This window comes from Oreochromis niloticus, linkage group LG7 (genome assembly GCF_001858045.2).
Source record: "Oreochromis niloticus isolate F11D_XX linkage group LG7, O_niloticus_UMD_NMBU, whole genome shotgun sequence".
Classification (NCBI taxonomy): Eukaryota; Metazoa; Chordata; class Actinopteri; order Cichliformes; family Cichlidae; genus Oreochromis; species Oreochromis niloticus.
Window position 1 is genome coordinate 10,933,854 of NC_031972.2, and position 21,635 is coordinate 10,955,488.

A 21,635-nucleotide genomic window follows, 5' to 3' on the forward strand; every position below is an offset into this window, starting at 1 on the left:
CTGTCGCATTTTATTTGTAGTGTGAACAAGCAGACAAAAAAATCGGATTTGATCAAAAAATCGGAATTGAGCATTAAGACCTGTAGTGTGAACGTAGCCTAACTCACCATAGAAGCAAAAACACTGAGATGTCACACTGTTGAACTTACTTGAGAAGTTTTATGGTTTGTCCTCTGAAACATGGGAGTCCAGTGTCCAGCATGAGGGTCACTAGAGAAACTACTGCATCCATGTATGGGCTGTTTGACCAGAGAAAACACAACATAAAGTTACAATATCGACAATTTCTTTGCCACTACTTTCTTCACAGATGAATCCCATGTAGCACAAAAATTATTTGACAGAAACCTTTAAACAACCATGAAAGCCTTTTTGTTTTCTACAAAACTACTGGAGACACTGGTTTGTTTTTTCAGCTTCATACCGTACAGCCAGATATCCTCTGACACACATCTCCATGAACCATTTAAAAGGTGTGGCCTCCATCTTGCCTCCCATGATCATCACCATCTCATCTGTCAGCTTGATGTCTGGCTCCCAGCCCAGGTTACCTCCAGGAGAGCTCTCAAACATGAAGCCAAAATCTGCAAACAAAATATGCCAAACCTTCACCATTACTCTGTAAAATTGATGAAACTACTCTCTGGTGTGTACAACTTTGTTTAAAACATTGTGCCCAGATTTGAGCAATAATTAATAAAAGTTAATAATGATCATAATTAATGAAACAATAATAACTACTGTCCATCAAGTGTGGACATTCAAGAAGCTTACAGTTTAAAAAAAAATAATCATAAAATAATAACAATGATAAAAAAAAGGAAACATCCAGATCAAACCCATACACCCCACCTATGTGAATGAGGTGGCCCTTGCTGTCCAGCATGATGTTGCCGTTGTGCCTGTCTTTGATTTGCAGCAGGAACAGCAAAAGGCTGTAAGCGGCCATACTGCGGATGAAGTTATAACGAGCCTGCAGAAAGAACATACACGTGATAATGAGGTATAATTATGCCCATTTCCCACCACATTCAAAAATTTCTTAGATGACAGTCCATGAATGTGTTCCCCAAAGCATTCATACAAGGATCATGGATATGCCTTTTTCATGTCAGGAACTCATTATTAATTTTATACACATCTTATCCATTCTCACAAGGAACATCATAAAGAGTAAAGAGTGGCAGGTGTCAGATTTTACTAGTGTTTCAGTACAGTTTTAGATAAGCAGGTTAAGTTTGTCTATTAAGAGAAGTCACTGTTAAGAAAGCTGCACAACGAAATTCTTTTTCAGTTAGGTCTTTTGTATGGCTGGTTACACTCAACTATAGGGGCGAGCGACCGTGGCTCAGGGGGGTTGGGAAGCGTATCTGCAACCGGAAGGTCACCGGTTCGATCCCCGGGCTCTCTGTCCTGGTCGTTGTGTCCTTGGGCAAGACACTTTACCTACCGCCTACTGGTGTTGGCCAGAGGGGCAGATGGCGCGATATGGCAGCCTCGCCTCTGTCAGTCTGCCCCAGGGCAGCTGTGGCTACAACAGTAGCTTGCCTCCACCAGTGTGTGAATGTGAGAGTGAATAAATAGTGGCATTGTAAAGCGCTTTGGGTGCCTTGAAAAGCGCTATATGAAATCCAATCCATTATTATTATTATCATTATTATTATTATAACTTGATAATTAGTTAGTTCAGTTTGTCTCATAAGATGGTTCCTGTGTCACGCTAAAAGATAAGAGAGTCATATATCTCTGCTGTGACCACACAAACAATGTATGTGCCATTTGTGATTTCTCTCGCTTAAATGACAATGTTGTGTGTTGAAAATTGCTTTGTGCTCCTATTGGTCCACACATGCTGGTGACTGTTACTGAACTGATGTTTAGGAATCTTAGCAAACCAAGCTAGCAATATACACCTTGCTTAAAATGGCAGACAGAAAACCACCAACCACAACGTGTCCCTGTGATTACTAAATTTCAGATTAAAACACTCATGATACATGTATGTAACCATATGGCTATTCCACTTTTACTTTGAAAAGACTTTTTGGCAGGCTATCCTACTAGGCTAGCCTGTCATACTAGAACCATCTATGAATCCTTCTGAAGTATTAGTAAATCCTCATTATGAATTATGCAACACTGAGTTGAAGAGTCCCATAATTTAAGCTCTATACCTTCTGGAAGGCGAGGGTGGATTCATCACCATACTGATTCCGGAAGTAATCATACATTCCAAAGTCAGTCTGTCTACCGAGCTGGTCCCTGGATTTACAATCCGGGATGCACTCAATCACGCCACACTGAGGAAGAGAAGATGTGATGATATGTGACGTTTATCAGAATATCCTCCATTATTATCCCAAATCAGCTACAGAAGATTACAGGAAAAGTAACTTTGTGGCAGATGCACAAAATGTCAAATCGACAATTTTCTCTAATGTACATTAGTTTATAAAACATACACCATGTTTAGGGTCACTTTCCAACGTGGTCTGTCTTTCGATTAACAACAACAACAAAACTGGATATGCTCATTTACAGTATTAAAAAATAATGTGGAAGCTTACTGGCATTTGTTTTACATTTAAAGATGATATTTTATACAAAATTAATGTTTTCATTGTTTTAGAGTACAATTACAAGTATGTAATATGACGATACCATTGTTTTTTCTTTCTGTGTATCTGAAAACTGTACTGGTTTACAGTGATGTCAAAACAGGACATGTATGCACAGCTGGAACAGAGCCAAACTGTCAGTTGGTTTGCATTCTAGCATTATATTTATTTTTACTGAGTAGCTAGAAGAGTTGTTCCAGCATGTTCCAGTTTGTCAAGATGCTGCTGACCTGCACAAACACTGAAACAATAGGGGGATGTAGATGTGTCAGAATGAATTTTACATGGTATTTTAAGCTGTAAATAAAATAAAACATTTTGGGGACAATGCAATTTGAATTAGAGCTACAATGTATTCCATTCCTATAGTGTTCTATTTGGATTGTTTTATTATTTTTATAAATAAAATGATGAAAAATCTTTAAAAAAAACATTAAATTTTTAATACTTAGTACTGAAGTAAATGGGGAAAGGAGATGAAAGCAGAAGAAATATTAGAGAAAAGAGCCATACCCCTGGTGCAGTAGCCACCACTCTGTAAGGGAAGACAAACAAATCCAGGCCGACCAGCTGGAAGATATTCTTAAAAAGCCCTATGATCTGCAGTGCAAGCATATCCTGGAGAAAGGATAAAAAACACAAAGGGAAATTAGTCTGAGTATGAAGTATGAAGTGTCAGACATTGATCAGACAGTCAAAGAGAAATGCTGTACCTGTCTGCAGTCATCTCCCACTTTGAAGATGGCGGCCTGCCAGCAAACCTTCTTTGACCCATCTGGATTCTCCTCTCCATCTTCCAGAGAGTCTGATGGGCAGCGGAGACCCTCCCTCTCAAGTTCACTCACTCCGCAGCGCTTCACCTTGAACTTGGCCAGATAGGGAGCCTTGGCAGCACTGCAAACACAGAAAACACACACTCCCATAAGTTACAGTCATACTTATCACTGAAACTACTCTATGAAACACAAATAAAGACCCAACATTACCTCTGCATAGGTGTTCCAGACTTGTAATCAATGTCCAGTACTATGGCTTCAGGATTACTAGGGAGGTAACAACCTAGAAAACAGCAAGACAAGATACAAACATAAGACTCAAACTCTGAAAGGACAGAAGGGCCTGAAGCACAATGATTAATTCACAGCTTCTGCCTTTGCAAGCAGACTAACATTTCAGCACTGCTGTGTCTTTGTCAGAGTAAACAGAGCAGTGTTGTAACCTTAAATCTGTTTGCAAAATTAAAGGGTGTAAATTAAACGCTTTAATCTGTCCTTTCAAAGCTTGCTCTCCTAAGAAGCACACTATACAGGCAGGAAGAAATGCCTGACCTTATAAGAATACACCTTTATTTTACAACACAAAGGGCTTACGCAGTGTTTTAATATCACAACACAGGCATGTGTTTGTCTGTATGGACAAAAGGTATTATATATTGGCCAAGTGGTTGGAAACAGAAAAACAAATTGATTCTGTGAAGTGAAGATATTTTATCAATATCATTTGACACAATGAAAGAACATTATGTCAGTCTTTAAGGGACAGTCTGTAAATAAATAGCTGCAGGATCCTTATTCAGACCCATGCAATATGACTAAGAGCAAGCAAATACATTTATTCATTTTATATTGATATTTTTTCTTTTTGTGTGCTCTGTGTACAAGCTCTGTGTACAGAGTTTTACGTTATAATGTATTATAATGAATGTAGAGTACTGGTGGATGCTCATAATAAACATGACCAAAGTCATTTTTTCTACTCTCTATATGACGTCATTTTGAGCACCCCACCCTGTTCATACAATGTGCTGTTAAAATACTTAGATTAAAACTGTTTTCACAGAAGATTTAACTGAAGTTTACAGTTTACAGAGTCAAATAGGCACCCATATTTACTCTCAGACAGTTCATTACCTGGCTGCACTTTGATATCGGACAGAGCTTTGAGGCAAGCTCTCTTTCTCTCCTCGCCCTTTGGAACTGGCCTGGGGAAAAACGCAAACAACAAACACAGCAGAATTTAAACTTATCTGTGGTTGTGGCACATACATGACTATGACGAATAGCAGAATACAAGCTAACAGACTTACTTGATAATAGCAGAAACGTTGGTGATTTTGTTGAAGAAGTCAAACTCTCTCTGGTAGAAATCTTTGGCAGGACCTGACAGTGAACCTGTGATCTCCTCAACCATCTGCTCCAACAGCTCCCCAATGTCAGCTATGCAGAAACATTCAATTTTAGATGGACTTATTCTTATATAGTGCTTTTCTACTCTATTTGAGAATGCTCTTTATACAACGTGTCTTATTAATAATAATGAAATAATAATGGATTGCATTTATATAGCGCTTTTCGAGATCCTCAAAGCGCTTTACAATTCCACTATTCATTCACTCTCACATTCACACACTGGTGGAGGCAAGCTACAGTTGTAGCCACAGCTGCCCTGGGGCAGACTGACAGAAGCAAGGCTGCCATATCGCGCCATTGGCCCCTCTGGCCATCACCAGTAGGCGGTAGGTGAAGTGTCTTGCCCAAGGACACAACGACCGAGACTGTCCGAGCCGGGGCTCGAACCGGCAACCTTCCGATCACAAGACGAACTGCCAACTCTTGAGCCACGAGCTTATTCACACACACACACACACACACACACACACACACACACACACACACACACACACACACACACACACACACACACACACACACACGTCTGGTTTGCTATCCTTGTGGGGACATCCCATTGACATAATGGTTTCCCTAGCCCCTTACCCTAACCCTAACCATTAAAAATGAATGCCTAACCCTAACCCTTACCCTAAACCTAACCATAACCTAATTGTAACCCTGACACTAAAACCACATTTTCAGTGTGAAAATTGCTTTCAACCCCGAGGGGACCTGGATTTTGGTCCCCACGGTGCAGAAAGTCCCCACCAGTATAGTAAATGTCAGATTTTGGTCCCCACCAGGATAGTACGAACCCGTACACACACACACACACACACACACACTTTTTTTCTATGTCTAAGTTCTTTATATATATATTTCACAAAGATTCACATTTTGAGGAACACAGTAGGGGCAACTCAGGTATCATGCCCAAGGATACTTTAGTATGCAGACTGGAGCAACAGTCAACTTTAATAGTGATTAATAGATGACCTGCTCTGCCTTCTGAGCTACAGCCACCCCAAGATGGTGTGGGATTATAATATTACCTTATGCCATGTTATACCCGTAATTAAAGATAAATATTATGTAGTTTTAGTTTGCATTATTCTCCTGAATTAGAAGAAGGTGATAGCTATTACATTTGTTAAACTGATTTGCATTACATTTGACTGCTGATTTATTGTGAATGAATGATATTGTTTTATGATGCATTATAGGGCTGAGTTATAAGAAATACTGTTCTCAGAAAGTCATCGCCTTATTTGTCTGATTAGAAGAGAGCAGAACATACCAGAGAGGTTTTCTGCCCCATCTCAGCAGGAGCAGATAAACAGGGAGCCAAGGTCATAGCTTAGGCGCCGTGTGAGAGAAAGAATGTCAATGTTTAGGCTTTTATGATTAGGTGGGGGCCACTAGAGGCTATAAGAGTTTGAGCAGTGCTCCACCATTTTGAGATCGATGCTGTCTGCGTGCAGTATTCATCTCCCACACGTGTGTTCATTAAAATCATCGTTTGACTTGACCCGGCCGGACCAGTGTTGTTATTTTGGTTTTCCTCTTGTATCCATCCCCAATATTTTGAACCCGTGACACTGGTATTTAGCATTGTGACCAATGTGACTGGTTACATGGCTGATGTGGTTGATTTCGGAAGAGAGCATGAATAGCCTCCACTTTGCTTGGCTTGGTTTCATCTGAAGGGTGAATTACCCTTTAGTATGCTTAAATGTCTGATCTCAATAGGAGATCAACTATGGTTTCTCTTTAGTGCAGCAGGGAATGTGGTTGAAGACAATATCGTGGGAGCATTTCTCTGGTTTCCAGAAAGTCTATCGTGCCAGTAAAAGTCGATCGTACTGGTGGTGAATATTTTCACCACCAGTATCTGTCTATAATTTGAACTGAAGAACTAGGGCTGGGGAGCGTGGGAACTATTGCTGGTGCTTCACCACTTCATTTGTCTCATGGGTTGTGGCCTTACAGAACACATGACTGGACTGTTCAATAGTGGGCATGGTGTACAGCAACTATGTCGATAGACATAACTGGTAAGAACTGCAGAGCTGATCTTGAATAGTGCAGTAAAGAATTAACTTGGTAGCTTGGTTTAGTAGCTTTGGTGTAGAGCTCCTTAAATGTACTTTTAATAGGTGCGAACATTATTGTAGTTTGGTTCCCTATTTGTTAATGTCTTGGACATTATGATTAGTGTGGCTTGTGATTCTAGTTCTTCAGATCTGGAGCAACCCTTTGATTTTTATTTATTTATTTTTTCGCTATTATGAGGTTTAAGAATTTTTCCTGTTTAACCTATTTGCAAGAACAGATTTGCAACCTGGGGGAGATACCACTTGCACTCTTCTATATGCCAGTTACACTATTAGAAATCTCCAGCTTGGCCATGCCATATTACTATATCTAGCATTTTTACTAGCGTTTTCTTTTTTCCTCCTTGAATTTGATCCAGGTTACTCATGTTGCTGGCTAGAGGAATTGGATTTGGTAAGGGTGTTGGTGTTAGCTGGCTTGATGGGTCAGGTGGCCATTTTATTAAATGGCATATGTTTTAATGTTGCATTATTGTTAATGAATTATGATTTTTTTTTTTTTAGATTAATTTCCAATGTCAAGGTGGAACACTGATTTTTTTAAGAATGGGGGTGTAACACCCCTCTCACTCTCAAGAAAGTCCTGGTCTGCTGTTACTGATGACTGGCATGGGAGGATCGTCAGCTAATGCAGCTCACCTCAGGCTATAAAAGTTGGCCCAGAAGAACTGTTAAGTCTGTCTCTTCCAATCCATCTTGCATCAATACATTGGTTATCTTTGTTTTTTTGGTTAGGTTATGTTGAATAAATTATCTTTTATTTAAGTAAACTTTTTGTGTGAACTCTTTCTTGGTTACCCACTTTGAGTCAATTCATGATAATAGAATATGTCACTTATTTCTTATTAAACCTATTCTGCCTTTACTTTTTTCTGATCACCTTTTTAACAATTCTACCTTTGCTTATTTCTTTACTTATTTCTCAAAAAGCTTAAATTTGACTTAACTAGGTTAACTTTGTACGAGACAGTTGAAGGAGCTTGAAGAGCTGAATAGAAACAGTTTCATGTTTTACTTTGAAAAAGTATCTTTACTGAGTGTGTTCATGTAGGTTTTAATATAACCACAAGTTCATTCTTTTCTTTCTTTGTTACTCAGACTAACTAACGCAATTCGATAAGTCTCTACTCACGGTCTTTTTGGTGGCCCTCTTCATCCATAAAGATGTTGGTCTTCATGTTCCAGATGAACTGGTGGGCAAGAAGCTGAGACTTCTGGGCTGCCCACAGGATATATTCTCTCACGTAACCCATCTTACCGAGACAGAGAGCAGACAAAGCTTATATTGGTATTATTATTATAGTTAATTATATCTCTCTCCTTTGCCTTTAGCAAAAACACAAATATCTGTTGATAAACTCATAGTTTAAGCTCCCACAATTAATGATCTTTCTTTTTTTGGAAGGGAATATGATGAACTTCTTGTAGAAGGAAAAATAATCTCCCAAGTTATCACAGACTAGAGCATGGAATTTTTAGTCATGAAATCCGCAAAGGTGGAATTGTTAATATTACCTTGTCATAACGCAGAGCCTGAACAATCTGAGGAATGTAGAATAAGATGGCATCCTAGGAAAAACAATGAAGAACTATTAAGAAAGATTTGTTTGTATGAAGTTGTATCCTCCACCTTGGTGCTGTGACACTATTAAAGGAGGAACAAAGTAAGTTCTCCTCCTAAGTTGCTGTCACACATGAACTCAGGTCAAGACACTGCCTCACTATTTTCTCTCATGTGGCCCACTGGAAGCTTGTTTTATGCCGGGAACACTATACCCTATACTGCCAAAAGTATTCACTCACCCACTCAAATACTTGAATTCAGGTGTTCCAGTCACTTCCATGGCCACAGGTGTATAAAATCAAGCACCTATGCATTCAGACATCTTCTACAAACATTTGGGAAAGAATAGGTTGTTCTCAGGAGCTCACTTAAGTTCAGCGTTGTACCGTGATAGGATGCCACCTGTGCATTAAGTCCAGTTGTGAAATTTCCTCTCTACTAAATATTCCACAGTCAACCGCTTGTGGTATCAAAACAAAGTGGAAGTGATTGGGAATGACAGCAATTCAGCCACAAATTGGTAAGCTACATAAAATCACAGATTAGGGTCAGCAGATGGTGAGGCCCATAGTGCGGAGAAGTCGGCTTTCTGCTGAGTCATTCGCTACAGATGTCCAAACTTCCCATGGCTTTCAGATTAGCTCAAGAACAGTGCACAGAGAGATTGGAAGAATGCGAGCCAATGCAAAGATTGCCACGACTGGAATCAAGAGCAGTGACGATGTGTTTTCTGGAGTGAAGAATCATGCTTCTCTGTCTGGCAATATGATTGACGAGTCTGCCGAGAGAAAAGTATCGGTATTTGTCTGACTACACTGTGCCAAGTGTAAAGTTTGGTGGAAGCGGGATCATGGTCTGCGGTTGCTTTTCAGGAGCCGGACTCGGCCCCTTAGTTACTATGAAAGGAACTGTTAATGCTTCAGCATACCAAGACATTGTGGACAATTTCATGCTCCCAATTTTGTGGAAACAGTTTGGGGATGACCCCTTCCTGTTCCAACATGACCACTGCAAAAAGCATGGTCCAGAAAGACTTTTATGAGCAAATTTGGTGTGGCAGAACTTGACAGGCCTGCACAGAGTCCTGACCTCAACCTGAACACCTTTGAGATGAATTAGAGCAGAGACTGTGAGACAGGCCTTTTTGTCCAACATCAGTGTTTGACCTAACAAATGTGCTTCTGGAAGAATGGTCAAATATTCCCATAAACACACCGAAATCTTGTGGAAAGCCTTACCAAAAGAGATGAATTTGTTATACCTGCAGAGGGCCAACATCATACTAAAACCTATGGATTAAGAATGGGACATCACTAAAACTCCTATGGATGTGAAAGCAGACGAGCAAATACTTTTGGCAATATAGTGTACCCGATAATTACTAAGCAATTCTTGGCGCAAATCCACATTGCTTTGTACAGGAGAGCTGGCAGTTTAAAGAAGACATTTTAATGTCTAATCCTTTCAAAAAGTTCAGCACATTAATGAAAGCAGCTTGAGTCAATGCCATGCTGAGCCCAGAAAACCAAAAACAAATCTTGACCTACTGGAGGAAAAGAGCGTAGCACTTTAACCCCGTACTGAGCAGTAAGGGGATGAGGAGGGTACATGCTGCTGAAGTAGGACAGACCAGTGGGCGGGTCAGCTGGAGCCCAACACAAGATGTGGCTCAACTCAGGGGAGTCAGCATCAATAGTGTGCCATGTCACCAGGAACTAAAGAAGGATAATTATACAACATTCAGTCACATTAAACATATAAGATTTCCAAAATCAAGCTTTACAAGAACACCTAATCTCACCTTGACAGCCTCGGGCACATCACTGACTGCACCAGGGTCCAGTCTCACAAGTCTGGTCACTTCAGCAACAATGGCGTCATTCTTAAATCTGGAAAATAAGGCATTTAAAATGAAAATCTACACTCTAATACAAGAAGGATAGTCACACCTTTACATTAAGCACTGGTTTCTTCTTAGTCAGAATTTCGACTACTGTTTTTCCTACAAGCAGCAGACCACAAGGAGGGATGTTGTGTGTTGACCTTTTTTAGTGGCAACATTGTTTTCAAAGCTAATATAGGGTGAGTCAAGTGATAGGCTTTTAAGATGATTTGATCTATCTTATGCACAAAATGGACAGTTGGCCCTGACGACCCAGAACAGTGCTCTCATGGATTTAGTTAATAGGAAATTAAATGGCAAAAGCGGTCTAATACTCATTTAAACAAAGAGGCATTTATGTCTGTTATTAGAGATCGTTCTTAGAGACTGGCCACCTTGTTGGTAATTGCATAGCCAGGAATGGAGCGATACTCCAGGCCAGGTTGACGTGGTCCTTCCACTGTTTCTCTGTCAGGCTGATGTATTTGGACCTCCAGTTCGCGATGCTTGTCTCCACTGACTGCTCTGTGGCAATGGCCAGCTCTTGTGTGGAGAGGGGGTTGTACCACGTTGTCAACCGTTCGATCTCACTAGCCTGGATACACAAACCAGAGGTCAAGACCATTAAGAAGGTTTCATCATGAACAGGCATCTTAAGTGCAGTCAAAACACCCATATTGTTTTGACTCACCAGTAATGCCAGCAACAGAGTCCTGCGTTTCATGTAGTATTTGTGAAGCTGCGTTCCTCTGTTACTTTTCTTGGATGTGCCTAGAAAAAGAAAAGGTACAAAAAGTCAGTCCATAAGTCCTCAGACATTTCCCATCTGTGTTCGTCTCTTTTGATTTGGAAAAGACGATGGCTTGGATATTTCACCAGTTCACAGTCTAGAGCAGTGCAGTCCAAATGACTGCAAGAGTTTTTGCTATATCAAAGATGCTTTTAATGTCCATATTTTCATTTTACATTTTATGATGCCACCCAGACAGAAAGGAAATGTCAGTCACACTCTTAAAACAAATGATATGACACTGTGACATGACACACTTTTTACATTTAAACTATATTTGATTATTGAAGGAAGTGCTATTATCAGTTTCAAAAGGCTCTTGAATACATACTCATTCTTTATACTGTCCGAAACACCGAACCTAAGTTCTACCTGATTTTTTGGATGTGGTGGACATGCCACTCGACAGCGGGTAGGTATTGATCCATCCCTGGCCAGTCTGTTGGGTGCGGGAGCTGGAATCCATGTTGCCCCTCAGATCAGCAGCGTTCATCACTGACAGGCTGTTCAAAGATGCGTCCTGATTATCTGTTCAAATACAAACAGAATCAGTGTGGCCATGAACACAGTGGGTTACTCTCAGCACATCTACATCTATGCTTTATCATCCTATGGTGGCCCTGAGGTACAGTCTGAAAGGATGGAAGAGGATATTAAATTTAATAGGGAACACCAAATGCTGTTTTGAAGTTTGTGTTTTCCAAAATGTCATTTAGTTTTCTGTGTCAATCGAAATATGGTTCTGTTTTTGGTTTCATTGTCATTTTTCTAAAATGTAGCCACTTTTTTCAAAATCATATCCAGTCAAAATAATACAGCATTTTCCTTAAATCAAACTTGTACAAGAGCGTTCCTTACACATAAAACGTTATAAATTCTAAACAGTCACAAACAATATGATAATGAGGGAGTTGTTGAAGAGCGAGATGAACCGTGTCACTTAGCCGTCTGCTGATGTCATGATCATGTATTTGAAATCAAGGGACTCCGGAGTAAATGTAGGCGGCCGGTGCACTGATACTGGATCAGATGCAAGTAATCTGAGCCAGAATTTGCACTGAGGACCTGAAGAGGTATGCTCTGTATGAGTATGAGACGATGTCTTTTCTCAAGGTCTTTGGGTATGAAGAGGAAGGAAATTTCTTGGTTGGACGAAAAAATATTTTTTCAATTTATGGTTTCTTTGAAAATGATCACTTGGGGGGGGGGCAGACTGGTGGGCTGATATGATGAGTAGTCATGCATGTTGACGCAGCTGACAAATTTGTGCTTTTCCTCACAGCTTCTAAATTTTTAAGACAAAAACTGAGTTAAATATTATGGATCACAAAGTAGAGGAAACAAGTAAAGGAAAAGTAGAAAAACTGAGCATATGAGAGGAACCAAAATAAGAACGTTTAGGGAAAAGAAAAAAAAGAGTACATTAAATCCATATCAAAGATGCATATATCAGGAGGACTGTGAGGAAAAGCAATCTCAAATTTGACCCACGTAAAAGCATGCCCCTGCTGCAGTGCAGTCCAAGCTCCACTGCTTTAGGCTTACTTAAGATAGATATTGGAGAAGTGCTGGACACGATAAGCGATCCAAATATCCCAGCAGAGAGCGTGCTCGGGGCTGGGGTAGTACCAAGCTCACCAGGTGGGACCAAATGAGAGGCTGCCAGGTACTTCTTGTCAGACAGGATGCTGGCGTAGAAACGGATTATGATGCTGATGTCCTCACGGAGACGCTTGTCACCCTGGGTGGGGAACTTTGGAGCCACACTAGAAAGACAAAAACATTAAATGTCTCACTAGGGTTAGATTAGGGCTAATACTACCTACCCTACCTCCTGAGTTAGGGTTAGGGTTAACCCTAAGGCTATCTTGGCTCTAAAGGTTGGAATGCTGGTTAACTTACTCGTTTGGTCCAGATTAAAAGAGCTCAACAAGTTAAAGACAGCGAGAATGACAGAGACCTTTACTGACTTTTGTTCCAAAATGGTTAATTTTTTTCCCCTTTTCATGCAGCACTTTTCAAAGTTTGACTTTTTTTTGTGATTGATTAACTGCCTTGCCAGTTGTTGGATGAATTGACATTGGATTTAATAGAGACACATGGTGTTAGATGAAAAATCACTAGTTTATAGTTTATTTATAAGTTTTACTTTACAAAGTAATAATACAAGGGATGGTTTGAAAATTTTCAATTAAAATTTAATTACAAACAATAATAGAATGCGAATAAACAAAAGCTAGGAGATTAGGTGAAAGATTGAAGACAGATATGCCAAAGTTAGCATGCTAATCAGCTAGCACTGAAAAATGTTAACTTGTTGTAAGCCTAGATTTGATTGAAGAAGAGCAAGCATCCGAGTCTGACTACCTGAAGTAATCAAAGGCAGTAGAGTAGATCTTCTCCCGAAGCACATTTCTTACAGTTGCATTGGTGACGACGTCAGAGTGGAGCAAAGCCAGACCAAGAGTGAGCAGCCTGGAGGACAGAGAAAGATGGTTTTCATAGTGCAGGGAGATTTTGTATAAGCAAACCATAAATACTATGTAAACACTGTGACTGGTATATACCTGAAGCGAGGTCCAATGGCAGCTACATGGCGGTTGAGGCTGTTCTTAGCCCCACCAACATCTAGAGACAGAGAGCGTTGCATCAAACTGCCAAAGATTTCCACTTGATCTGCACTGGAGTATTTTGCTATCTCAAATCTCTGGACCAGAAACTAGTGGAACAGGGAGACACAAAACAAGGCGAGAATTTAAAAAGAATTGACTAACAAGAGAATACATAAACAACTCAAGCAGATTGGCGGTTATCCAACCTCTATCCAGACATGGTGAGGGGTAACATTTGGAGGGCAGGGGATGGGCTGGCTTTCCTCTGAGGCAGCCAGAGGATCAGCCTCCACCTGAGCATCCGAGAACAAGCCCATCTTCAGCTCCACAGTCATCTGCCATGCTCCTGCCATCTCTCGCATGAACTAAGCAGGCATACAGGATACTGACACTATGTATGCAATTCAAGTATACCGACAAGAGAGAGAGAGGTTTTTGTTTGTTTGTGTATACGTACCGGTACTTCCACTCCTATACGTGCCGCCAGCAGCCACTCCCAACAGGCGATTGCTGTTTCCATACCATGTTCTGTAAACATCTTGAGTGGAGACCAGCACAGGTGGTGCAGGAGCTGAGGATCACAATCTACAGGCAAGTCAGGAGAGAAAATGCCACCCAAAAAAAAGAGAGAGACATGAATTTGATACCAGCATCATCACTTGTGCCTGCAAAATACCAAAGTAAATCATAAAGGAAAATAACCTTTGGTGCTGATGAGCAAGGCAGTCAGTTTGAACATAGCCTCAGTAAAAGCCTCAGGCTGTGCAGAGTCTAATGCCTCTCCCAACTGTTTAATCATCAGTCGGCCCAAATCAGACTGTCCCCGGACTGCCTGGGCAAAGTTGATCATACCTGATACCTACAAATGAAAGAGAACATTTATGAGCATGAAAAATATAGCTAATAAACAGAGGTTATGTTTCCCAAATCTGTCTGCATCGTATTCTGGTTTCACTCTGGCACCATTATGAGCCCATCAAGATTTCAGTGTTCACCAAATGAAATTTCAGAAGAATCTGTTTTTTCTTCAACCAAAATAATGTGGCCATGATCACTAATGCAATAGTTAACGCAGTCCAACTTTTCCCCCTTTGATTGCATTACAGAGATTTCTGGACCATTAGATCAGGTACTGGTCCATTAGAAGCAGCCACAGTGTTATCAACAATGGCCACCGTTGTGAAAACGTGTTTACAACTCAACTAGATTTTGGAACCTCCAAGATCAAAAATTAAGCCAACACATAAATGCCAAAAAACAGCCTCCAGATCTGCCTAGTAGTATTGCTTGTGATGTTAATTATACTAACAACTTACCCAATGAATGAAACTCCAGTATTTTACTGGCATGTTATTTTGTTGTAGTTACTGTAGCAAGTATATGTTCCTGTGTTTTGCACTCATAGTTTAAAACTGAGGCTATTAGTATTAGCTGATCATTTCTCAGGCCATCCTTTTTATGACAATATCACCCCTTCCCACTTGATGGTCACAGCCAAACATAACTCAAGGCTTCCGGATGTGATTTTGAGAAACCAAACTCCAAGTGATTATGTCCAGCTTTTGAGGAGACCACTCTGCAGGTAGGGGGGGGGATCTACCAGAGGTGGAGGATGGACTCAATCTGGGTGACTATTGTCTTATGTAGTTTGGGACTTTGCTGAATGTTGGCGTGGGTGTAGTTTTTCCTCTGCTGTGCAGTCAGGTGGGCCACCACAGCAGCAGATGTTTTTTGTTGTGCTTTGGGAGAATGTCTTTTTTGCCTCCAACTTTTTTGTGAAGATTCACTTGAGATATCATTGTGATCCCCCAGTACATCTGTTCCTATATAATGATGTTTACTTTGACAACAAAGCCATGATCACGAAAAACTGGCTTGTTCATCACAGCAGATTTGCTGTCACAGGCAGTATTTATAAGCCATGACCAACTACATGATTGGAAAACAGAAAAGGAAATAGTGCACAAGAAAAAAATAACTTGTAAATTCTACAGTATAGTTTATAACTGATTTGGTTGGTTTTAGTGAACACGGGTTGTAATATTTATTGTGAGTTTACCTCTCCAGCGTATCTGTTCCTGAGATTGAGAGAGGCCATGAAGTTTGAGTAGTCCTTTTTCACACAGGCTGGCCTCTCAGTTAGTTGAGTGGACTAAAAGAGAAAGTGACAAAGAAGTGCCTAATAAACCACACTGTTACTATAACTATAAGCATAAACTGTTACTAATAAAAAACAGTCTTAACTCATTTGTGCTCAACAAGACATCACAGTTACCAGAACAAAAGTTTATCTGTCAAACGTGAATAGCACACTGGATAACTTGTTGCAGATTTGCTAACCCTATTGTGTAAACCACAGCACTTTATATTTTAGGTCATATTTTATGCACTACTGACATCTTAATGTAATTAAACATATTTAACAATTCACATGCATAGTTGTTCAGTTGAAGACAAAGTTAAGCAACAGAGTTATTACACACAGCAATGTTACCTTTACAATGACCAAAGAAGGTTTATTTGATGAAGGTTTTTAAATCACATTTCTGCACTAAGATCAGTCCGCGAAGAAAACTTAAATGGCAAAACTCTCCCAAAATCACTAATAATCTACTCTGATAATTAATATATTAAAATATCTAAGAAAACACAGTTATTCATGTGACTGACTGCACTGCCACTAATGCTAGCGCAACTTTGGCTGTAAACATCTGCACAGACAACATGCTATCACAAAGCTATCAAACAACCCAGGGTGATGTAAAAGTCGAGTACATGCCAGCCAAAAACCCACAACCAGAACTTGATCTGCAACAGATAACAAAAGCTGAGATAAGGAGTCAGGCTTGCAGTATTGCAGCCTTCATTTCTATCTGTACATGTTTCTGCAGAAAAATCATTGTAAATACATTTTAATATTAAAAGATAACCAGAATAAATAAAAAATGCAGTTTTTAAATAATGACTTCATGACTTCATAAAAACCGTGTTCTGTATTTCTGTCCAAAGCTAAAATTAGTTTGATCTGAAACATGTTAGTATGAAAATTATGCAAAAAAAAAAAAAAAATCAGGCTGGGGGAAAATATTTTTTGGAGCACTGTATGTATGCCCTCCTTATGATAGGATTATGTACTGGTGTGTGGGGCCGTAATCTCAGGTTTACATGGCTGACTGATAGTTATTTATTTCAGGTGATGTTATGGAGTAACTCAAAAGTACTGTAACAAGTAGTGTAGAGTAGTGCAGTAGTAGTGTAGTAGTAGAGAAATTGCTACTAAAATAACAAAACACGTGTAACTTTTTTTTGGAGTAACAACGTAAACACTTGAATTTGTAAAAATGATGAGTGTGTGACCCACCCCCAGTGTGGTGCTCTGCCTGTTGTAACCGGCAAAGTGCAGGATGCTTTCTGTGGCCATGGCTAGACCTGTGTGCTGGGAGAGGCCTGATACCCAGTTCTGATGTTTGTTTAGATACTCCTGAAAAGACCAGGTAAAGCACAGCGGTTTAAAGCACGTTTCAGAATCAGAAGACTTTATTTATCCCCAAGGGGCAATTAACAAGTTTAAGGCAACATGTGGAGTTTTGCATGTTACAGATTAGAATGTTTCAAAATAAATGTTACCTGTAGGTGGGATTTGGTCACAGATGGAGCCCACTTCATAGCCTCTTTAAGAATTTCTCCACAGCGTGCCGCAAAATCCTTCACTATGCTCTAGAACCAAAGAGACAATAGGTCTTTTATATATGAGAAAAAAATCTACTACATAGACAATACATTACAAAAATCTATTATCTATTATCTAACAGTGCTTGCTCATAGGGGGTCATATGATTGTTGGGTTTTTCTCTTTATCTATTATTGTAGGATCTACTGTACAATATGAAGTGCCTTGAGGCGACTGTTGTTGTGATTTGGCGCTATATAAATAAGATCGAATTGAATTGAATTAATACATATATAGGGGAAAGAACTGAAAAATACAAAAATCATAAGTAAAGCAACATTACCTCTCTGGCTTCATACGTGTCTGGGACAGTGATTCTGTATGGTGTATCTGGGATGTCATAATAAGGCTGATCTTTATGAATGTCCTGCAATAGATCCAAATTATACAGCATAAGTCATGGTATACAAATGCAGTATAACAGTTTTAATGATCATCACATACTGCACTGAGTGAGAGGGAAAGAGTCTGCAGAATGTCCAGCATAGTCTTCAGGACACGGCCACTCCACAACAAGTGGGGGAAACTGAATAGAGAGAAAAAGTCGATTAGGAACCTGCTTTTGTACAGTTAATGTGACTCTGGGTGATATTTTAAGTAGATTAACATGTGCATCAAGTCATGCTCACGTTTCAGCCAAGCCAGACAAGTATTTGTCAGCCACTCTACGGATCCTTTTGTGGATGTGGTTGAAGTTCACCAGGAGGAACTGAGCGTGGCGTTCAAGCTCCTCCTCATGGGCTTTGGTTTTTGGCTAAAAGTGTGACATTATGTAATTTTATTGTTGAATATTTTCAAGATTATGTCATTAATAGTTTACAGTGATATACATGACATGAAACAGAGAAAAGCAGTAAATCCTCACATTTGAGAGACGGAAATTATTAACAATTCACATTTCTGCACTTTCACCGAATTGCTTCAGTAAATCATGTAAAGCAACTCTATTGGAGTCCAAAAGTAAAACCTAAAACTAGAAATCAGTATATCAGGAGTCCTTTAAGACTACAATTGGGAACCTTTCTAAGTGTAGCTTATGTGTACAGTAGGTCATCTATTTATGATTTGTTTCTCCCTGGAGAGCAAAGTCAGGAATATTGAAAAGAAAAACTGAATCAGTTTGACTGCAGTGTATACACAGTCTGGTTGAGTGCTCATCTATTAACTGCAGTGTTTTTTTTATTAACTGTGTGTTCTGTTTGAGATGAGTGACTAATATTGATTTAATTGGGTCCTGTCTACTTTTGTTCCACAACCAACATGTTTTTAAATAATATATGATGATCTTCCAGTGCTCCTGCAGTAGTTTTTGGATCTGATGCTTTTGACTTCAACTTTGCTGAATGTTATCTAACTGTTACAAAACATTTATAATTTACAACTGAGTCTAGAGATGGACCTTTAGTGTATGTATGGGGTTATGAATAGCACACCTAAAACACCCAAATTGTTAAATCTGTTCAGTTTGTTTATAATGTAAATGACTGTCTTCCTTTTTGGTTAAGGGTATGGGGGAGAGTGTGAGGGCCGCATGGCTGGTGTTGGTTTCCTGTGTCTATCTATTCCAGGTAATTGGTGAGTGGTGCTGACCCAGTTTAGGACGCAGCACACCTAAGCAGATGGTGCTGAGGGAAATCAGCCCTGTGAGCTGACTCTTCTCTACTCATATCCTATCCCCTTGTTTGCTGACTGGTAAAGCACTCTCTTTTGTTTTTGCATGCACACACTCACTCATACATTTTCCCTGCAATCAGACACTGCATATATACTGAAAACCAATATTTGTTTTTTTTTATTTATATAAATCATTTAACAGCAACCTAATGCTATAAATGATCACCCTCTTTTGTCTCATTCTTTTGAGTCAGGTCATGACAAATAATATGTATTTAACCAAAGAACATATTGAATAATAAAGTAAGGATATAAATGCACTTAAGATATACTGTGACTTTTAACATCTTACTTACTTTCTCAGCCATCATTTGCAGGAAGACCTCAAAAACCTTGTCGCTAACAGCAATCACACACTGCATCATACCTGAAAACATTTGAATGTGTAGAATAAATGATTACCAGTAAACTGGTATTTTTCAGCGTTCTTTTTAGTTGTTCTTACCAGATTTATCCTTCTGTATTGCTCTGTCCTCAAAGTATCGAAACATAACCTGAAAGCGGTCCAAGTCCAGAGAATGCAGCATCCTAACAGATGTGAGAAAAACAAACCAGAATAAAGGTTAGATATATATACTAGTCAAGCTAGTGAGTCTTATTTGTCTAGTACAAACTGGAGAAGATGTGCATGAGATTTTAAATAAAAAAATAAATAAATCTCATGTTGGCTTACCTCATATACTCCAATCTGTAAACAGACAGCAAATATGTGGACATGGCAAAGTCCAGCTTGTTGATGAGAGCAGCCACCTCTGGAGGAGGATCCAGCAGGTTGATGATGGTACTGCGTAGATCATTCAGCTCTGCCTGGAATTCAACAATCAATCAAAAACTAGTGCCAGCAGGTAAACTACAAAATATTTGTGTGTTTGTATGCATGTGGGCATTCTCATACCGGAGTGACAGTATCATTCTTCAGGGCAGAGTTGTACTGCAGCTCTGAGCGTAAAGGTTCTCCACTGGGAAATGTGAGCAATGGTGATTTGGTCGCTATCTCACAAACCCCTTCATACCACTCCTCTGGCCACAAACCTAAACATTTCAAGAGCAGCAAATTTAGGATTTACATCTTTAAAATGAATGGTGTCATGTGAGTAAATGTCCAAATGGTTAATCTCATCCACATATTACTGTATTTTTCATAGCTTTCTTACTACCTTACTAACAAATATATCACCCAATATCTGTTAGAAAAAAGAAACAATTTAGAAAAAGAAAAACTCTGACTCCTTGGAAGCAAAATGTGGTTTGAATCATATCTAGCTAGCACGGTTAAATTTGTTCATGTAAATAGGGTGTCTTCTTCATTATGGAGTTCCCCAGGGTACTATGCTGGGACCTGTTCTATATACGTTATATATTCTTCACCAAAGCTGTATTTTTAGAAGGCATAGCATATATTTTCATTACTATGCAGATGAAACTCAGCTTTATCTATCCAATATATTCTGTCTATCCAAAGCAAAATGACACGCACAAATTAGTTCAACTGCAGAAATGTCTTAAAAACATAAACCTGAAATTCAGATAAAAACAAAAAAGGTTGTTGTACCTGGCCCTAAAAAACTTTGAAAAATGGTGTCTCACCAGAAACTTACTTTGGATGATATTACCTTGGCCTCCAGTAACACTGTGTGGAATCTTCACGTAATTTTTGATCAGGATAATTCTTAATAAATAAATAGTAAATATTCTGGACTGCATCCTGGCATTTGCATTGTATCTCGAAAATTCAAAACACCCTGTCACAGAGTGATGGTGATTGACTAGTTTATGTATTTACTACTTCTAGGATGGACTATTGTAATTCATTATTATCAGTTTGTTCTAAAGGCTCCCTGAAAAGCCTTTAATTGATCCAGACTGCTACAGTAAGAGTAGTGAAAGGGACTAGAAAGAGAGAGCCTATTTATCCCATTTGTTATCTTCGTTGGCTCCTTGTTAATCCAGAATCAAATTAAAAATCCTCCTCCTCATATACAGGCCCTGATATACTACCTTTTCACCGCAATAGAGCACTTATCTGTAGTTCCTAGGGTATTTAAAAGTAAAATAAGAGGCAGAGACCTCAGCTTTCTGTGGAACCAGCTTACAGTTTAGATATGGCAGACAGAAATCTTCTCTAGTTTTAAGTACCGGTATATGCTTAAAACTTTCCCTTTTTTTAAAGCTTATGTTAGGGCTGGATCACGTGAGTCTGAACATCCCCTTAGTTATGCTACAAAATGCCTAGGCTACTAGCGGGTTCCCATTATGCACCAAGTGTTTCTTCTTCACTCATGGCTTTTCACTGTCTATGTGTATATAAACCACTTTGTGGAAGAGAGCCAAAGTTCAATAGTAACTAATGATTAAATCCAGTGTGTCCTTTGTCCTATTTCCTTCCCCTCATCCCCAACTGTTCACAGCAGATGGCTGCCAATCCCTGAGCCTGGTTCTGCTGGAGGTTTCTTCCTGTTAAAAGGGAGTTTTCCATCCCA

The 21,635-nt window shown here is 39.5% G+C and overlaps 1 protein-coding gene across 2 annotated transcripts in view; it reads right to left on the minus strand.

Moving 5' to 3' along the window:
• The window catches only part of pi4kaa (phosphatidylinositol 4-kinase, catalytic, alpha a), a 36,558-nt gene that overhangs the window by 2,714 nt on the left and 12,209 nt on the right, over window positions 1–21,635 (minus strand). Inside the window, exons 21-52 of one of the 2 annotated variants that reach the window (XM_013276215.3) lie at window positions 20,051–20,187; window positions 19,829–19,962; window positions 19,601–19,683; window positions 19,452–19,522; window positions 18,111–18,235; window positions 17,926–18,007; window positions 17,765–17,848; window positions 17,379–17,468; window positions 17,113–17,232; window positions 15,811–15,903; window positions 14,454–14,610; window positions 14,209–14,336; window positions 13,958–14,116; window positions 13,707–13,858; window positions 13,507–13,614; window positions 12,778–12,905; window positions 11,512–11,667; window positions 11,041–11,120; window positions 10,745–10,944; window positions 10,269–10,356; window positions 10,015–10,182; window positions 8,419–8,472; window positions 8,036–8,156; window positions 4,705–4,834; window positions 4,529–4,599; window positions 3,605–3,677; window positions 3,332–3,512; window positions 3,132–3,236; window positions 2,175–2,300; window positions 853–973; window positions 425–584; window positions 150–239 (exon numbers count right to left, since the gene is read on the minus strand). In XM_013276215.3, the coding sequence (XP_013131669.1) occupies window positions 150–239; window positions 425–584; window positions 853–973; window positions 2,175–2,300; window positions 3,132–3,236; window positions 3,332–3,512; window positions 3,605–3,677; window positions 4,529–4,599; window positions 4,705–4,834; window positions 8,036–8,156; window positions 8,419–8,472; window positions 10,015–10,182; window positions 10,269–10,356; window positions 10,745–10,944; window positions 11,041–11,120; window positions 11,512–11,667; window positions 12,778–12,905; window positions 13,507–13,614; window positions 13,707–13,858; window positions 13,958–14,116; window positions 14,209–14,336; window positions 14,454–14,610; window positions 15,811–15,903; window positions 17,113–17,232; window positions 17,379–17,468; window positions 17,765–17,848; window positions 17,926–18,007; window positions 18,111–18,235; window positions 19,452–19,522; window positions 19,601–19,683; window positions 19,829–19,962; window positions 20,051–20,187 (3,775 nt within the window). Of the gene's footprint in view, window positions 1–149; window positions 240–424; window positions 585–852; window positions 974–2,174; window positions 2,301–3,131; window positions 3,237–3,331; window positions 3,513–3,604; window positions 3,678–4,528; window positions 4,600–4,704; window positions 4,835–8,035; window positions 8,157–8,418; window positions 8,473–10,014; window positions 10,183–10,268; window positions 10,357–10,744; window positions 10,945–11,040; window positions 11,121–11,511; window positions 11,668–12,684; window positions 12,906–13,506; window positions 13,615–13,706; window positions 13,859–13,957; window positions 14,117–14,208; window positions 14,337–14,453; window positions 14,611–15,810; window positions 15,904–17,112; window positions 17,233–17,378; window positions 17,469–17,764; window positions 17,849–17,925; window positions 18,008–18,110; window positions 18,236–19,451; window positions 19,523–19,600; window positions 19,684–19,828; window positions 19,963–20,050; window positions 20,188–21,635 lie in introns of both variants that reach the window. The other variant, XM_019360714.2, reaches the window with a different exon arrangement.